The 14,959-nt window shown below is 41.7% G+C and overlaps 1 protein-coding gene across 2 annotated transcripts; it reads right to left on the reverse strand.

Annotated features, from left to right (window-relative positions):
• Window positions 1-576: 576 nt before the first annotated feature.
• Window positions 577-12,187, reverse strand: LOC142502830 (maximins 4/H3 type 4-like). Of its 2 annotated transcripts, XR_012803866.1 has the most exons (4): window positions 12,113-12,187; window positions 2,127-2,200; window positions 1,248-1,337; window positions 577-914 (listed from the first exon to the last, which is right to left on the reverse strand). XR_012803866.1 is itself a non-coding variant. In XM_075614386.1 (3 exons), the coding sequence occupies exons 2-3, from the start codon at window positions 11,328-11,330 to the stop codon at window positions 10,579-10,581; spliced, it is 435 nt and encodes a 144-aa protein (XP_075470501.1). In that variant the 5' UTR covers window positions 11,331-11,347; window positions 12,113-12,187; the 3' UTR covers window positions 10,263-10,578. The 2 variants fall into 2 exon arrangements, 1 of the variants encoding a protein (XP_075470501.1); XM_075614386.1 differs by lacking the exons at window positions 577-914; window positions 1,248-1,337; window positions 2,127-2,200 and adding exons at window positions 10,263-10,939; window positions 11,257-11,347.
• Between the last annotated feature and the right edge of the window lie 2,772 nt (window positions 12,188-14,959).

Consider the following 14,959-nt stretch of genomic DNA (forward strand, 5'->3'; position numbering starts at 1 on the left):
GATCTGTTAAATGATAATGATTAGGATTTAATAGACTGCAATGCTTCGCGTGTCTACCAGATGGCATAAATTCATGAATTGTAATGCAGTATATATATATATACTGTGCAGTATTGCAACCAGCGGGAATAAAATGCTTCAATCCCTGCCTGGAAAATACCTCAATGCACTCGGGCAGAAAACAGTCACAAACCTCAATACACCCGGGTATACCCGAATTCGTGGGACTAGCCGAGCTCGAATAAAGTGTGTCGCCAGTGTATAGTCTAACTATATATTCTCAATTAAAAGCTCACTTTAAATGCCTCACTATATCATGCCAATGCAGTCCCTACTAATGCAGGGGGGTATTGGTTTTATACAGCTAAAACAGTCACATGACCCTCCCTCTCCCCAATAAATCAGCTTGTTCCAGTTGGTCAATTAGCAAGCCAAAGTTAAGAGAAAAAAAAAAACCTTTTGATATTCAAACATACCAAAATTATCAATACTAAAGGCCGCTGGGTAATTCTTTAAATCTTTAATGGCGAACCAGCTCCGTGCCGTCACAGCCCCCCCCCCCCCCCCTGACATGCCCCCACACGGCGCGCGGCCTAAGGCCAGAGAAAGCATACCCCCCTTCCCTCAGCACCCTGCCCCGCTCCATTCACCCTGGACGCAGCCTTAGAGATGCATGTTGTGAGAGATCCCTAGATTTTCTCTTCATCGCTTTCTCTTCTTCAGTTGATCTCTTTCCATTGGCTATATGACCAGCTACAGTTTTAACTAATTCTTTTGCAGCACCTTTGAGAAGATCTGTGAAACCTCTGATTTCCCTCAAATAGGATTCCACAGAGATATCTCTTTCACTGAGAGCTTGTATTCCATGTAGTAAATCTACCATCCTCTTTAACTGATTCTGTTTTTCAACTTCACTAAAGATGCAGAGAGAAAAGTTAGTCAGAAAATGCATTATCACTTTGTGACATGTTTCATGTATTCCATGCATTATGAGGACCAGAAATGTATTCTTGTGGATGTTCTTAGAACAAATAAGTAAATCAACCCAAATAAATGACAAATATATATTGGCTTGTGTTTACTGGTTGCATTTGGGAAACTATTATATTGCAAACACTTCACCGTGTAATCAATTTAATGAAATCCATTCAACACGTCCCTACAACAATATATACACTCTAAATCAAACAAAAAAAGAAAAACTAGAAGAAGGAATTATCATTTATATCAGGGAAAGAAAGTCTTACTTTTTAGCTTGTCCAAGAGGTACAAGGCAGGCAATAGATACAAAGGCCAATAAAGTTAGAGCCTTTAGAAACATATTTTGGTTCTTGTATCTGTTAAAAAAAAATAATAATAATGTTTTGTGATCGTTTTTACTCATTTATATAATATTTCAGATTCTACAGTACAGTACACAACTTTTTTTTTTTTTTTTTTTTTTTTAAAGATCAGCAGATATTTTCGCCAGACAGCCTGTGGCAATTTTGGTGAGCTCTCTACAATAGCGTCAATAGATATTCTTTTTATACAATGTTAAGTTTAGAAATTAAATTAAGTTGATATCTGATCTGTTTAGAATAACCCAGAGGGGTTTCTTTACTTAGATCCCATAATGCACACAATGTACTATAACGATTTCCTATACCTTATTCAGGCATCTACATCAAAAGAAAATGCTTGTTAGTCCCTTATCCTACATTTGCACAGATTTTTTAAATCCAGAGTCACGAGTAGATTATTAGTACAAAATACAGTTTTGGACTAAATTGAATTACCCCCTAAATACTCTATATTACTGTGTACCATATTCTCATACAGTATAGTCACTGCTAGGACAAATTCCCATTGCTTTCTTTGAAATTCCTTTTTTTGGTTCTTTTTTTATCATCCAAATTTCCCACATTTGGCAACTGGGAGACTTTAATTAATTTAGCCTGTAATACTAATTTATAGTGTCTGCCTATAGCAAAATCAGTAATGTGTTCAGCTTGATAGAGTTTTGAACAGCTTTAGAGCATAGTCATACACAATTTTACCATTTAAGTATAGATGGAATACATTTGACCTAATGTGGATACAATTCACAATCAATAGCATATATATTTCAGGTGATTAATACTTACGTGGTATTCCAGATGATACAGGGCACTTTAGAATTTCGCTACTGGTTCTCCTGTATACCTGTATAGGTTGCCTGCTTTAAATACAGAATTTGGTAAGATTATTTCAGAATATAATGAACAAACAGAGTGAAAAAGCATCTGATTTAATTTTCTGTTGTTTGATTTAGAAAATGTAATTGACCTTCAACTGTAGATATTAATTCAACTAATTTCTGACCTTGTGATTGTCTTATGATTAAGATGTGCTGGTTGAAGACAGAGATCACTAAGTTATTATTTAATTTTATTCAAACCATATTGTGTCCTCTTTTTCAAAATATAATTAACACATTCTGTAGATGGATAATGTATTTGATTTCATTAGATTTGGGTAATTACATAATTACCTGTCACTTAAAAATATATCAAATCATTAAATGCATTTTTTCAATTGTTTCGCTTCCAAGACTTCTATAATAATGGTATTTTCTATGTATTTGGGGGTAGGGGCCTTTTTTTCTATGTATTTTGGGGGGTGTTAATTAAATATGTATTTTGAGCATGGTTTTTTTTAAAAATGCGTTTGGGGTGTTTTTTTTAATTATGCATTTGGGGGCTGGGGTTTTTTCCTATGTATTTGGGGATGGGGACTTCTTTTCTATGTATTTAAGGGTGGGAGGCATCTTTTCTATATATTTGGGGGGTGGGAGTCTTCTTTTATATGTATTTGGGAAGTGGGGCATTTTATATGCATTTGGGGGGTGGGTTTTTGTATACAGAAGCAGCGGCCGTTATTCGAACATTTCACAGAGCCGTTTTCGTGTGCTCTGCTGTATTCCACGCGGCATTCGCGCCTGTGTTTACCGCGGTTGATTTTTTTAAGATCATGGTTTATGATTTCTTTGGGTGCAATTCTTCGCGTATCCGTGGCAGAAATGAATGATTTGCAATGTGTACAGTACTGTGCTACTGTGCTACTGTGTCAATTTCCAGTTGTTTAAAAACCAGAACAGTAAAATGACATTTTCTGCGCTCGATAAAAACGAATCAACACTCGGTAAGTTTGGAAGAAATCACACGCCATGACATGGGTATTCTGAGGTATACAATGCGTAAAATATTTGAATAACGGCCGCTGCATCTGTATGTATTTGGGAGCATGTTTTTTTTTATATGCAGGAAAGGCAGCGAGCATGGCAATGCTGATGGACTCTCCCGACAGGATATTCCTTGTGATCCAAAGTCCTCTGTGACGGTGAAGGTGTAACCAGGCTCACTAATAAAGGTTAAGCCCACTTGGTTACCACTGCCCCGTGTTTTGAGGTCCTAGAGTGTCAGGACCTAGATGTCGGAGATGCATTACTGTGACTGTGTGGAAATTATGCAACATTAAAGATTTTCCTGTGTTTTGCCTTTCTCGGGGTGCTGGGATCAGGAGATTTCTAGGCTGTACGTTTCGGGGCGGGTTTGCCGGAGAAAGTCTTTACAAAATGTGGCTATGTAGCGAGGTTCCAAAGTTCCAAGATACCGAATGCTGGATCCGGGAATCAACTGAGATTCTCGGATATATTAAAGCACATTGCTCTGGACAAACTCCTACCCTGAAAACATTCTTGCGACTCACCACCAGGATTCCTGTGCAGCATGATCCAGACAAGGTAAATGGGACATGAAGGGGTTAATGTATAGGGGGCAACATATAGGGGCCCCTACTATAATGGGGGATGACCAGGTACATGCCCAGGTACCCTGAACCTAGTATAGGGGTTCAGGGAATGCTCCAGCTATGTGATGAATCTGTGAGTGATTTTTTGTGTGTAGAAGTTTTAAAGTCATTTCTAGAGTGTGGCAAGGATGCAGCTAGTAAGTGTAGGCAGTGTACCCCCTTACTCCATCCATTACACCAGAACGGTGACTTACACCTTTGTAACACACAAGATACAGGGACCAGTATATTTTATTAAAGAGTTATGTTTAATACGTATATGTACTGATATCCTGTCAATGAACTGTGGGATTTGTGAGTCTTGGGTTCCGAGGGACCAGATGGCTACCAAGCTTGGTGCCTATGGGTCTATGCGGAGTCCTGACTTGAAAGCCTCAGGGATGCCAAGGTGTTAGAACAGGAGTGGTACTGCAGTTCTGCTTGAGTACCCGCATCCTGGGCTAACACAGGGCTATCCGGCCACCATTTGCCAGAACACAGACTCTGTGGAGCCTTTACAGCGGGTGGGCTCAATATGCTAAGAGACTGAGGTGCCAGGTTGGCGCATGCCTCATAGCAGACTGAGAAAAGGTGCCTATCCGGCTTTACAATAAAGGCACATCGGTAATTGGCTGGTAGGAGAATTCCCATGCTCTGATAGGCTGTAGAGGTTTGTAAATGGGACCCTGAAACCCATAAGAGACCTTGCAGCAAATCAGGATGGGACATACCATGCGCCAAACCATCAGCGGCAAATTCAAAGATGCTCTGTGAAGAATATATGTGAGCCGGCTTCAGAGATTTTGAGTCAGAATAGTTTCTAAGTCCAGCTTTTTGAGAACGTAGCAGTAGCAGCTGGGATTGCATGCCGATTTGCATGGAATCGCATGGAATCCATGACTTGGCAATCCCACAGTTCATTTACAGGTTATCAGTACATATACCTGTAGAGGGAGAAAGGGGGGGCCCGGTATTAAAGGGCTTGCACCCCATATGGCCATCCCCTGACCTCACCAGAGAGACAAGGGGTTAACTGGACTGCAGTCCAGGGATGAGGTTTGCACCTTGTTGTACCTTGAAAATGTATGTTCCCCTGTTCCCATGTTTCATTATAAGCATGTATTTTAATGTTTTAAAGTGCATTTCTGTATCTCGCGTTCTGGAGGTCGCAGAGAGTTCATATTTGGCCAATATGTGGAGTCACTGTAGGCATTAAAAACTGGCAAAAGTCGACCCACTGAGCCCACCAGAATGGAACTTATTAGTATGTGTAGATATTAAAGTGTTTATGTATTTTATTTTGGATCTGTTCTGAAAATGCAGACGCCATTTGCTAGGCTAATAGGTCATGAAGAGCAGACGGCTGAGTAGCCTAAGTACGGTGATCAAAAAGTAACTGCCTTGATTGTTACCCAATGTCTAGGGATTAAGTATTAATCAATCAACAAACTCTGTTACCTGAGGGCATCGGTTAGTCTGTTAGTCTCCACGTTAGATAATTGTTCACCAATAGGCTGTGTTTAATGTTAAGAATAGGGTTGCACAGGTATATAAACTGTGTCAACCCTACAGTTTTTAGTTGTGTTGGAGTTATGCTTCTGATTCCATCTTGAATGTCACTGGACTGTTGGAGAATTGCTATTGGATACTTCTCCATCCTCCAACCCTAAGTAAGTGTTATCTTCTTGTCTGTTAATTGTACTATATTGATGTGTTCACCTTATTTAAGGAATAAATGATATTTTATTATATCTAAGCCTCATTCAGTTCAACCCAGATATTTGGTGTTCATTATACCTTGTCATAAGCTACCATGACAAGCTCTATAATTAACTGGTGGCAGCGGCGGGATTGAACTGGACCTGTGTTTCAGTATACTGCGGGTTACTGTAAAATAGTAGGAACTTGATGGTAATTGCAAGTTCCTGGGACTAAAGATATTGAACACGCAGTAGTGCAACAGTTAACACAAGTTATAACACCACCTCACTGCTGCGACTGAACCATGAGCGAGGCTGAAGGCTCATCCAACATGTGGACCCGAGCTCAGCTGAAGGACAAGTGCCATGAATATGGACTGCCCTATGAGAACCAGGAGGTCGCAGACATGGTTGACGCAATCGGTGATTATGAAGCCCGTCTTGCAGAGCCTCAAGATACGGCTCAGCTTTCCCTTTTACAGCCACCCGGAGATCAGGGAAGGAACCCAGTGCCGGGGCAGCGGAATCTCGGGGAGGGAACGAGTGCACCTCCCGGGAGCAGTGCAACAGGAGGGGTACTGGTTGCTGCGGCTACCAGTCCGTTCACCCCTGAAATGTTGGCACTGATTACTGCATGGGGAGACAGAGGGACACCGGAGGAGCGGCTGCAGTTTATCACTATGGCAGTGAACAGACTCGCTTATTGCCCCCCTGTCCAACCCAACACAGATGAACTCAAACTGGACCAGCACAGTCTCACCAAGTTCGTGGAAGGCACTGACCAGATTGACAGTTTCTTAAAGAACTTCGAAAAGCAGTGCCGGCGGTACAAAGTGCTTCCCCAGCATAGGGTTGCACATTTGGACCCGTTACTTTCTGACTTGGCTAAGCAGACGATGATGGCGCTTCCAGATGAATATGCTGATGACTATGACCACATGAAAGAACTGTTATTGTTTCAGTACGGTTTTACCCCTGAAGCCTACCGGTTAAATTCCGGCAGGAGGAGAGGCAGCCGCAGGAGTCCTATGTTACCTACGTGACCCGCATGGCTTTATACGGGATACGCTGGGTGGAGGGCTATGAGGCACGGACTTTCCAATGCCTGCTGGACCTCATCTTTCAGGAGCAGCTCATGGAGCAGTGCCCGCCAGCGGTGAGGGCTTGGGTGTACGACAAGAAGCCCAAGAATTACCAGGAGGCGGCGAGGCTTGCAGATGACTCTGTGGCCAGCCAAGCCCTGATGACCGCCAAAACAGTAGCCAAGGCAGCGGCGGCACCGGCCAGAAGGTCTGCCAATACCTCCCAATGGAATCAGAGGCCGCCTGCAGGCAGCAGTCCACCGAAGGCGGGGGAGCTCCGGCACGAGCGCCGGTGCTACAACTGCAACCGCCCTGGTCACATCAGACCAGATTGCCCGGAACCCCTGCGTTCCGGCGGACCCCATCGGGGGTAATGCACCCCAGCTGCGAAGCCGGTAGCCCGCGTTCGGGTGGCTTCCACCACAGACTCCGGACCGGTCCTGGAGACAACTCCCAGCGGGACGTCCCATGCAACGCCTGTCCCGGTTTCATCGGTGCCTACAGCCAGGAGCGGAGGACATCTCAGCGCGGACATGCAGCAGACGGACGGCCGGAGCAGACATCTCACCCCGGTCACAGTCGGTGACCGGCAAGCAGTCGGCTTGATGGATTCAGGAATTGCAGTGACCCTGGTCCGACCTGATATGGTCCGGCCAGAGGAATTGATCCCAGGCCCTGGGATACAGATCACTGTGGCCGACAGAGAGCCACGTTTCCTGCAAGTGGCCAGAATCTTTTTGGATTGGGGGAGGGCCAGGGTGTGCGGGAGGTGGGGGTTTTACCCGGTTTGGATGCTGATGTTCTTCTTGGCAATGATCTGGGACCGATGACCTGCACCTATGACCGAGTGCCCAAGCCCGCTGCAGTGGCGGTGGTTACCCGGAGCCAGACAGCGGCAATGGCGGCAGCACCAGTCCCCCAGCCTTTGGGACCAACGTTAGCGGAGGGCGCAGAGGAGCCCGTGGAGGTAAGCCAGGATCAGTTGCAACCACACTGGACTGTTGGAGAATTGCTATTGGATACTTCTCCATCCCCCAACCCTAAGTAAGTGTTATCTTCTTGTCTGTTAATTGTACTATATTGATGTGTTCACCTTATTGAAGGAATAAATTAATTTTATTATATCTAAGCCTCGTTCAGTTCAACCCAGATATTTGGTGTTCATTATATCTTGTCATAAGCTACCGTGACAATACCTATTAAACATACAGTAACTCTTTAATAAAATATACTATGTCCTGTCTTCTGTGTGATACAAATATATACAGTAAGTCCCTGTTCTGGTACCAGTAATGGGTGAGAGTATATATTGCCTACCTCACTAGCCTCATTCTTGGCACACTTTAGACATAACCTATAAACTTTTACACACAAGGCATCACTCCCAGCTTTATCACTTAGCTGGAGCACCTCCTGAACCCCTATACCAGGTCCAGGGTACCTGGGCATGTATCTGGGCACCCTTCCTTATACTAGAGACCCCTCTTTATACTAGGGACCCCGTGTATGATTTCAGGAATACATCAACCCCTTCGTGCCCATTTACCTTGTCTGGATGATGCTGCAGCAGGAATCCAGGCAGTGAGTCGTAATAAAGTTTTCAGAGTTAGCACTTGCCCGGAGCAATGTGCTTGGATGCATCCGAGAATCTCACTCGATTACGGGTCCCAACTCCTGGGTTATCCCATAACTCTGTAACCCTGATACATAGACACATTCTGTAAAGACTTTCTCTGGCAAACCCACCCTGGAGCGTACAGCCTAGAAATCTCCCGGTCCCAGCTTCCCAGGAAAGGCGAAATACACATAAATCTTTAATGTCACATAAATTGCACACAGTCACGGAGGACTGGATGTGCCATGTTGTGAGAGACGTTTCTTTATTCACTATCGGGAGAATTTAATCATCTTGCCGCTGACGAGAAGTGACCCAGACGCCAACATCTTGATCTGTGTTTCCAGTGTGCGGTAATCCTTGCCATGCCACATGCCATGCCTGTTTGTTTTTAACCTGATTTACGCAGAACCTTTAACTGTTATTAATATACATTTGTGTTTCACTCTTCACAATGAGCGTTGTGCGCTGTGTTTTCTCTTTTTTCTTCAGTGCTTATGGGTGCTGAGCCACCCCCTGTGACGGCTGCAGACGCTCCATATGTTGTGTGGGTTGTAGTTGTATTTACATTTGCATACTCACTTCTTTTCACTTGTAAGTGTGTGGGCATTCAAATAGACTGAGTGTTCCCTTTTCACTTGTAAGAATTAATTTTAGTAGCGCACCTTTTCCTTTATTCATATATGCTTGTAACCTGTATACGAACTGTGGGATTTCCAAGTCCCGGTTTCCGAGAGACCAGTGTGTCACCAGGCGTGATGCAACTGTGTCTGCTCCGTTCCTGGACTTGAAAGCCTCAGGGTTGCCAAGGTGTTTGAACAGGCGGGGTACTAGAGTTACACCCAAGTACCCATGTTCTGGTATAACAAAGGGCTATCCGGCCACCATTTACCCATCCCCAGACTTTGAGGAGCCTGGCACAGCGGTGGGTTCAATATGCTAAGAGACAGAGGTGCCAGGTTGGTGCATGCCTCTTAGCAGAATTGATATCGATGCCCACCCGGCTTCAGAATACCGGCAAATCGGTGATAGGCTGGCAGAGAACTTCCCACGTGCTAATTGGCTTTAGTGTTTTGTGAATGGGACTCCAAAACTTATAAGAAACCTAGCAGCCAATCAGGACCTCAGATTTTAAGCACCAAACCCCCAACGGCAAATTCAAGATCCAAAAAAGATGCTCTGAGAGAAATAGACACGAGCCGGCTTCAAAGATTTCAAGGCGAGACATTTTCTAAGTCCTGCTTTTCAGGGGCCAAGTTCTGAGAACGGAACGCAGCGGTCGCGGTTGGAACTGCATGCTGAATTGAGTTCCAGGACATTTGTGAGTACCTCCCGGTCATTGAAGAGCGCTCGTACAGACTGCATTTTGTAGCCATTTAGACTAGGAAAGTTTAGTTTGTTAGCCCAGATCCCAAGTAAGTGTGTTTTCTATTGCATATTGTCATCCATTGTGTGTATGTCTTTTCCTGGAATAAATTACAATTTATTTTATCTCCTTTTTTTGGCTCAATCATATGATCCCGGTATAAAAGATGTTAATGAACCTGATCTCCCGTGACAGTATGCTAATAACATTTGCTAGTTTGTTTTTGTTATATATTGTTTCAAATCAATCTGTAAGTTTTGTTTTCTAATAAACACTATATTTGCAGCAAATTTGAATGTGGTTTAATAGTTCACCCGCCTCTCCAGTATAGGAATTTCCAAGCCAATTGACTAAATTTGTTTGTGGCACTTATTGTATTATAATTCTCTGTATTGTATTATCTGATTTGTTAGTACACTGTTGGCACTATAGAAACATATACTGTACATACATAGATCTATGTTAAAATTGTAGTACTTGTCTAAATTAACTACTACCAGTAAAATAGACCCATCTGACAATCCCTATCCGTCATGAATTAAGAAAATTCATATATTTGTTATTAAAGTTTACTGTATGCAAGTAATTTTCGTAATACGCTTACTGTAATCAAGAAACAGAGATATAACATGCAAAGATTTCTTGTTATTCATTCATGTTAAAAACAACAGCAGCACAGGTGATTTATTGCATTTAGTTTTTATTGTTCTGGAATCATACATACATGAAAATATTTCACTGCTAGCTGTATATTTTGGACTTGACAATATTACTAATTCAAGATAATTCTTGAAAATGCTAAATAAAAGCCAACCATTTCCAAAAAAATTCACAAGCAATAAATTACATCATAATGTGGATTCTGAGAAAGGTGAGATGCACTGATTTTGCTAGACTGCTCTCATCATATAACCTGTCTAACTTGGACAAGGAAGGAGAGAAGCCTGTTCAAGAGCTCAATATGTACGGCTTTTTTATTGCATATCTCTGATCTCAAACTCTCTCTTACTGATTAGCAACGTGTGAGACCACTGTTTTAATTAGTGCCTTAACAGCACCCTTTATCAAGTTCATGAATCCTCTGATTTGCCTTTGAGATGCATGTTGTGAGAGATCCATAGATTCTAGATCACGCAGTACATTTTCCACTCTCTTCATCTCTTTCTCTTCTTCAGTTGATCTCTTTCCATTGACTATTTGACCAGCTACAGTTTTAACAAATTCTTTTGCAGCACCTTTGAGAACATCTCTGAAACCTCTGATTTCCCTCAAATAGGCTTCCTCAGGGATGTCTCTTTCACTGAGAGCTTGTATTCCATGAAGTAAATCTACCATCCTCTTTAACTGATTTTGTTTTTCAACTTCACTAAAGATGAAGAGAGAAAAGTTAGTCAGAAAATGCATTATCACTTGGTGACATGTACAGTATTCCATGCATTGTGAGGACATTCTGAGAACATATAAGTAAATCAACCCAAATATATGACAAATATATATTGGCTTGTGTTTACTGGTTGCATTTGGGAAACTATTATATTGCAAACACTTCACAGAGTAACCAATTTAATGAAATCAATTCAACACGTCCCTACAACAATATATACTGTACACTCTAAAACAAACAAAAAAAAAGAATAACTAGAAGAAGGAATTAGCATTTATATCAAGGAAAGAAAGTCTTACTTTTTAGCTTGTCCAAGTGGTACAAGGCAGGCAATAGATACAAAAGCCAGTAAAGCTAGAGCCTTTAGAAACATCTTTTGGTTCTTGAAATCTGTTAAAAAAATAATAATACTGTTTTGTGATTGTTTTTACTCATTTATATAATATTTAGGATTCTACAGTACAGTACACAATTGTTTTTTTAAAGATCAGCAGATATTTTCGCCAGACAGCCTGTGGCAATTTTGATGACCTCTCTACAATAGCGTCAATAGATATTCTTTTTATACAATGTTAAGTTTAGAAATTAAATTAAGTTGATGTCTGATCTGTTTAGAATAAGCCACATGGTTTTCTTAACTAAGATCCCATAATGCACACAATGTACTATAACGAATTCCTATACCCTATTAAGGCATCTACATCAAAAGAAATTACTTGTTAGTCCATTTTCCTACATTTGCACAGATTTTTTAAATCTAGAGTCATGAGTAGATTATTAGTACAAAATTTGGACAAAATTGAATTAGCACCTAAATACTCTATATTACTGTGTACCATATTCTCATACAGTAGAGTCACTGCTAGGACAAATTCCCTTTCTTTCTATGAAATTCCTTTTTTTGGTTCTTTTTTTATCATCCAAATTTCCCACATTTGCCAACTTTGAGACTTTAATTATTTTAGCCTGTAATACTAATTTATAGTGTCTGCCTATAGCAAAATCAGTAATGTATTCAGCTTGATAGAGTTTTGAACAGCTTTAGAGCATAGTCATACACAATTTTACCATTTAAGTATAGATGGAATACATTTGACCTAATGTGGATACAATTCACAATCAATAGCATATATATTTCATGTGATTAATACTTACTGTACGTGGTATTCCAGATGATACAGGGCACTTTAGAATTTCGCTACTGGTTCTCCTGTATACCTGTATAGGTTGCCTGCTTTAAATACAGAATTTGGTAAGATTATTTCAGAATATAATGAACAAACAGAGTGAAAAAGTATCTGATTTAATTTTCTGTTGTTTGCTTTAGAAAATGTAATTGACCTTCAACTGTAGATATTAATTCAATTAATTTCTGGCCTTGTGAGTGTCTTATGATTAAGATGTGCTGGTTGAAGACAGAGATCACTAAGTTATTATTTAATTTTATTCAAACCATCTTGTGTCCTCTTTTTCAAAATATAATTAATACATTCTGTAGATTGATAATGTATTTGATTTCATTAGATTTGTGTAATTACATAATTACCTGTCACTTAAAAATAAATCAAATCATTAAATGCATTTTTTTCATCTGTTTCGCTTCCAAGACTTCAATAATAATTGTATTTTCTATGTATTTGGGGGTAGGGGCCTTTTTTTCTATGTATTTTGGGGGGTGTTAATTAAATATGTATTTTGAGCATGTATTTTTTTTTTTATGCGTTTGGGGGTGTTTTTTTAAAATATGCATTTGGGGGCTGGGGGTTTTTCCTATATATTTGGGGATGGGGACTTCTTTTCTATGTATTTAAGGGTGGGAGGCATCTTTTCTATATATTTGGTGGGTGGGAGTCTTCTTTTATATGTATTTGGGGAGTGGGGCATTTTATATGCATTTGGGGGGTGGGTTTTGTATACAGAAGCAGCGGCCGTTATTCGAACATTTCACAGAGCCGTTTTCGTGTGCTCTGCTGTATTCAACGTGGCATTCGCGCCTGTGTTTACCGCGGTTGATTTGTTTTAAGATCATGGTTTATGATTTCTTTGGGTGCAATTCTTCGCGTATACGTGGCAGAAATGAATGAATTGCAATGTGTACAGTACTGTGCTACTGTGCTACTGTGTCAATTTCCAGTTGTTTAAAAACCAGAACACTAAAATGCCATTTTCTACACTCGATAAAAACGAATCAACACTCGGTAAGTTTGGAAGAAATCACGCGCCATGACATGGGTATTCTGAGGTATACAAAGCGTAAAATATTTCAATAACGGCCGCTGCATCTGTATGTATTTGGGAGCATGTTTTTTTTATATGCAGGAAAGGCAGCGAGCATGGCAATGCTGATGGACGCTCCCGACAGGATAATCTTTGTGATCCAAAGTCCTCTGTGACGGTGAAGGGGTAACCAGGCTCACTAATAAAGGTTAAGCCCACTTGGTTACCACTGCCCCGTGTTTTGAGGTCCTAGAGTGTCAGGACCTAGATGTCGGAGATGCATTACTGTGACTGTGTGGAAATTATGCAACATTAAAGATTTTCCTGTGTTTTGCCTTTCTCGGGTTGCTGGGATCAGGAGATTTCTAAGCTGTTAGTTTCGGGGCGGGTTTGCCGGAGAAAGTCTTTACAAAATGTGGCTATGTAGCGAGGTTCCAAAGTTCCAAGATACCCCAATGCTGGATCCGGGAATCAACTGAGATTGTCGGATCTATCAAAGCACGATGCTCTGGGCAAACTCCTACCCTGAAAACATTCTTGCGACTCACCACGAGGATTCCTGTGCAGCATGATCCAGACAAGGTAAATGGGACATGAAGGGGTTAATGTATCCCTGCAACATACAGGGGCCCCTAGTATAATGGGGGATGACCAGGTACATGCCCAGGTACCCTGAACCTAGTATAGGGGTTCAGGGGATGCTCCAGCTATATGATGAAGCTGTGAGTGATTTTTTGTGTGTAGAATTTTTAAAGTCATTTCTAGAGTGTGGCAAGGATGCGGCTAGTAAGTGTAGGCAGTGTACCCCCTTACTCCATCCATTACACCAGAACGGTGACTTACAACTTTGTAACACACAAGATACAGGGACCAGTATATTTTATTAGAGTTATATTTAATACGTATATATACTGATATCCTGTCAATGAACTGTGGGATTTCTGAGTCCTGGGTTCCGAGGGACTATATGGATAGCAAGCTTGGTGCCTATGGGTCTATGCGGAGTCCTGACTTGAAAGCCTCAGGGATGCCACGGTGTTAGAACAGGAGTGGTACTGCAGTTCTGCTTGAGTACCCGCATCCTGGGCTAACACAGGGCTATCCGGTCACCATTTGCCAGAACCCAGACTCTGTGGAGCCTTTACAGCAGGTGGGCTCAATATGCTAAGAGACAGAGGTGCCAGGTTGGCGCATGCCTCATAGCAGACTGAGAAAATGTGCCCATCCGGCTTTACAATACCGGCAAATCGGTAATTGGCTGGTAGGAGAATTCCCATGCTCTGATAGGCTGTAGAGGTTTGTAAATGGGACCCTGACACCCATAAGAGACTTTGCAGCCAATCAGGACTGGAGATTCCAAGCGCCAAACCATCAGCGGCAAATTCAAAGATGCTCTGTGAAGAATAGATGTGAGCCGGTGTGACGGTCGTGAGGATTTGGCCCGGGATTAAAGGGATTACACCCCAATTGGCCACCCTCTACTCTCACCTGGGAAGCAAGGGGTTAACTGGGCTGAGGTCCAGTAATGTGTTTTTACCTCGCGTCAATATCCAAATGCTTATTCCCCTGTATAAAATGTATTGTTTCTGGGCCAGTGGCTGCACCACATACACTGGGGCTTAAGGGGTTAATAAGCTACAGTTTAAGAAAATACAACTGTATTGTGTCTTTTCATTATATCTGGACTTCAAAAGGCTTGATTGAAGTTGGGTGTGAAAAAGTACACATGGGGGTTTTGGTGCACAGTATGTTAATACCTAATTTGCAGGCCAAGGAAATATTGCT

This window comes from Ascaphus truei, chromosome 9 (assembly GCF_040206685.1).
Source record: "Ascaphus truei isolate aAscTru1 chromosome 9, aAscTru1.hap1, whole genome shotgun sequence".
In the NCBI taxonomy this organism is placed as follows: Eukaryota; Metazoa; Chordata; class Amphibia; order Anura; family Ascaphidae; genus Ascaphus; species Ascaphus truei.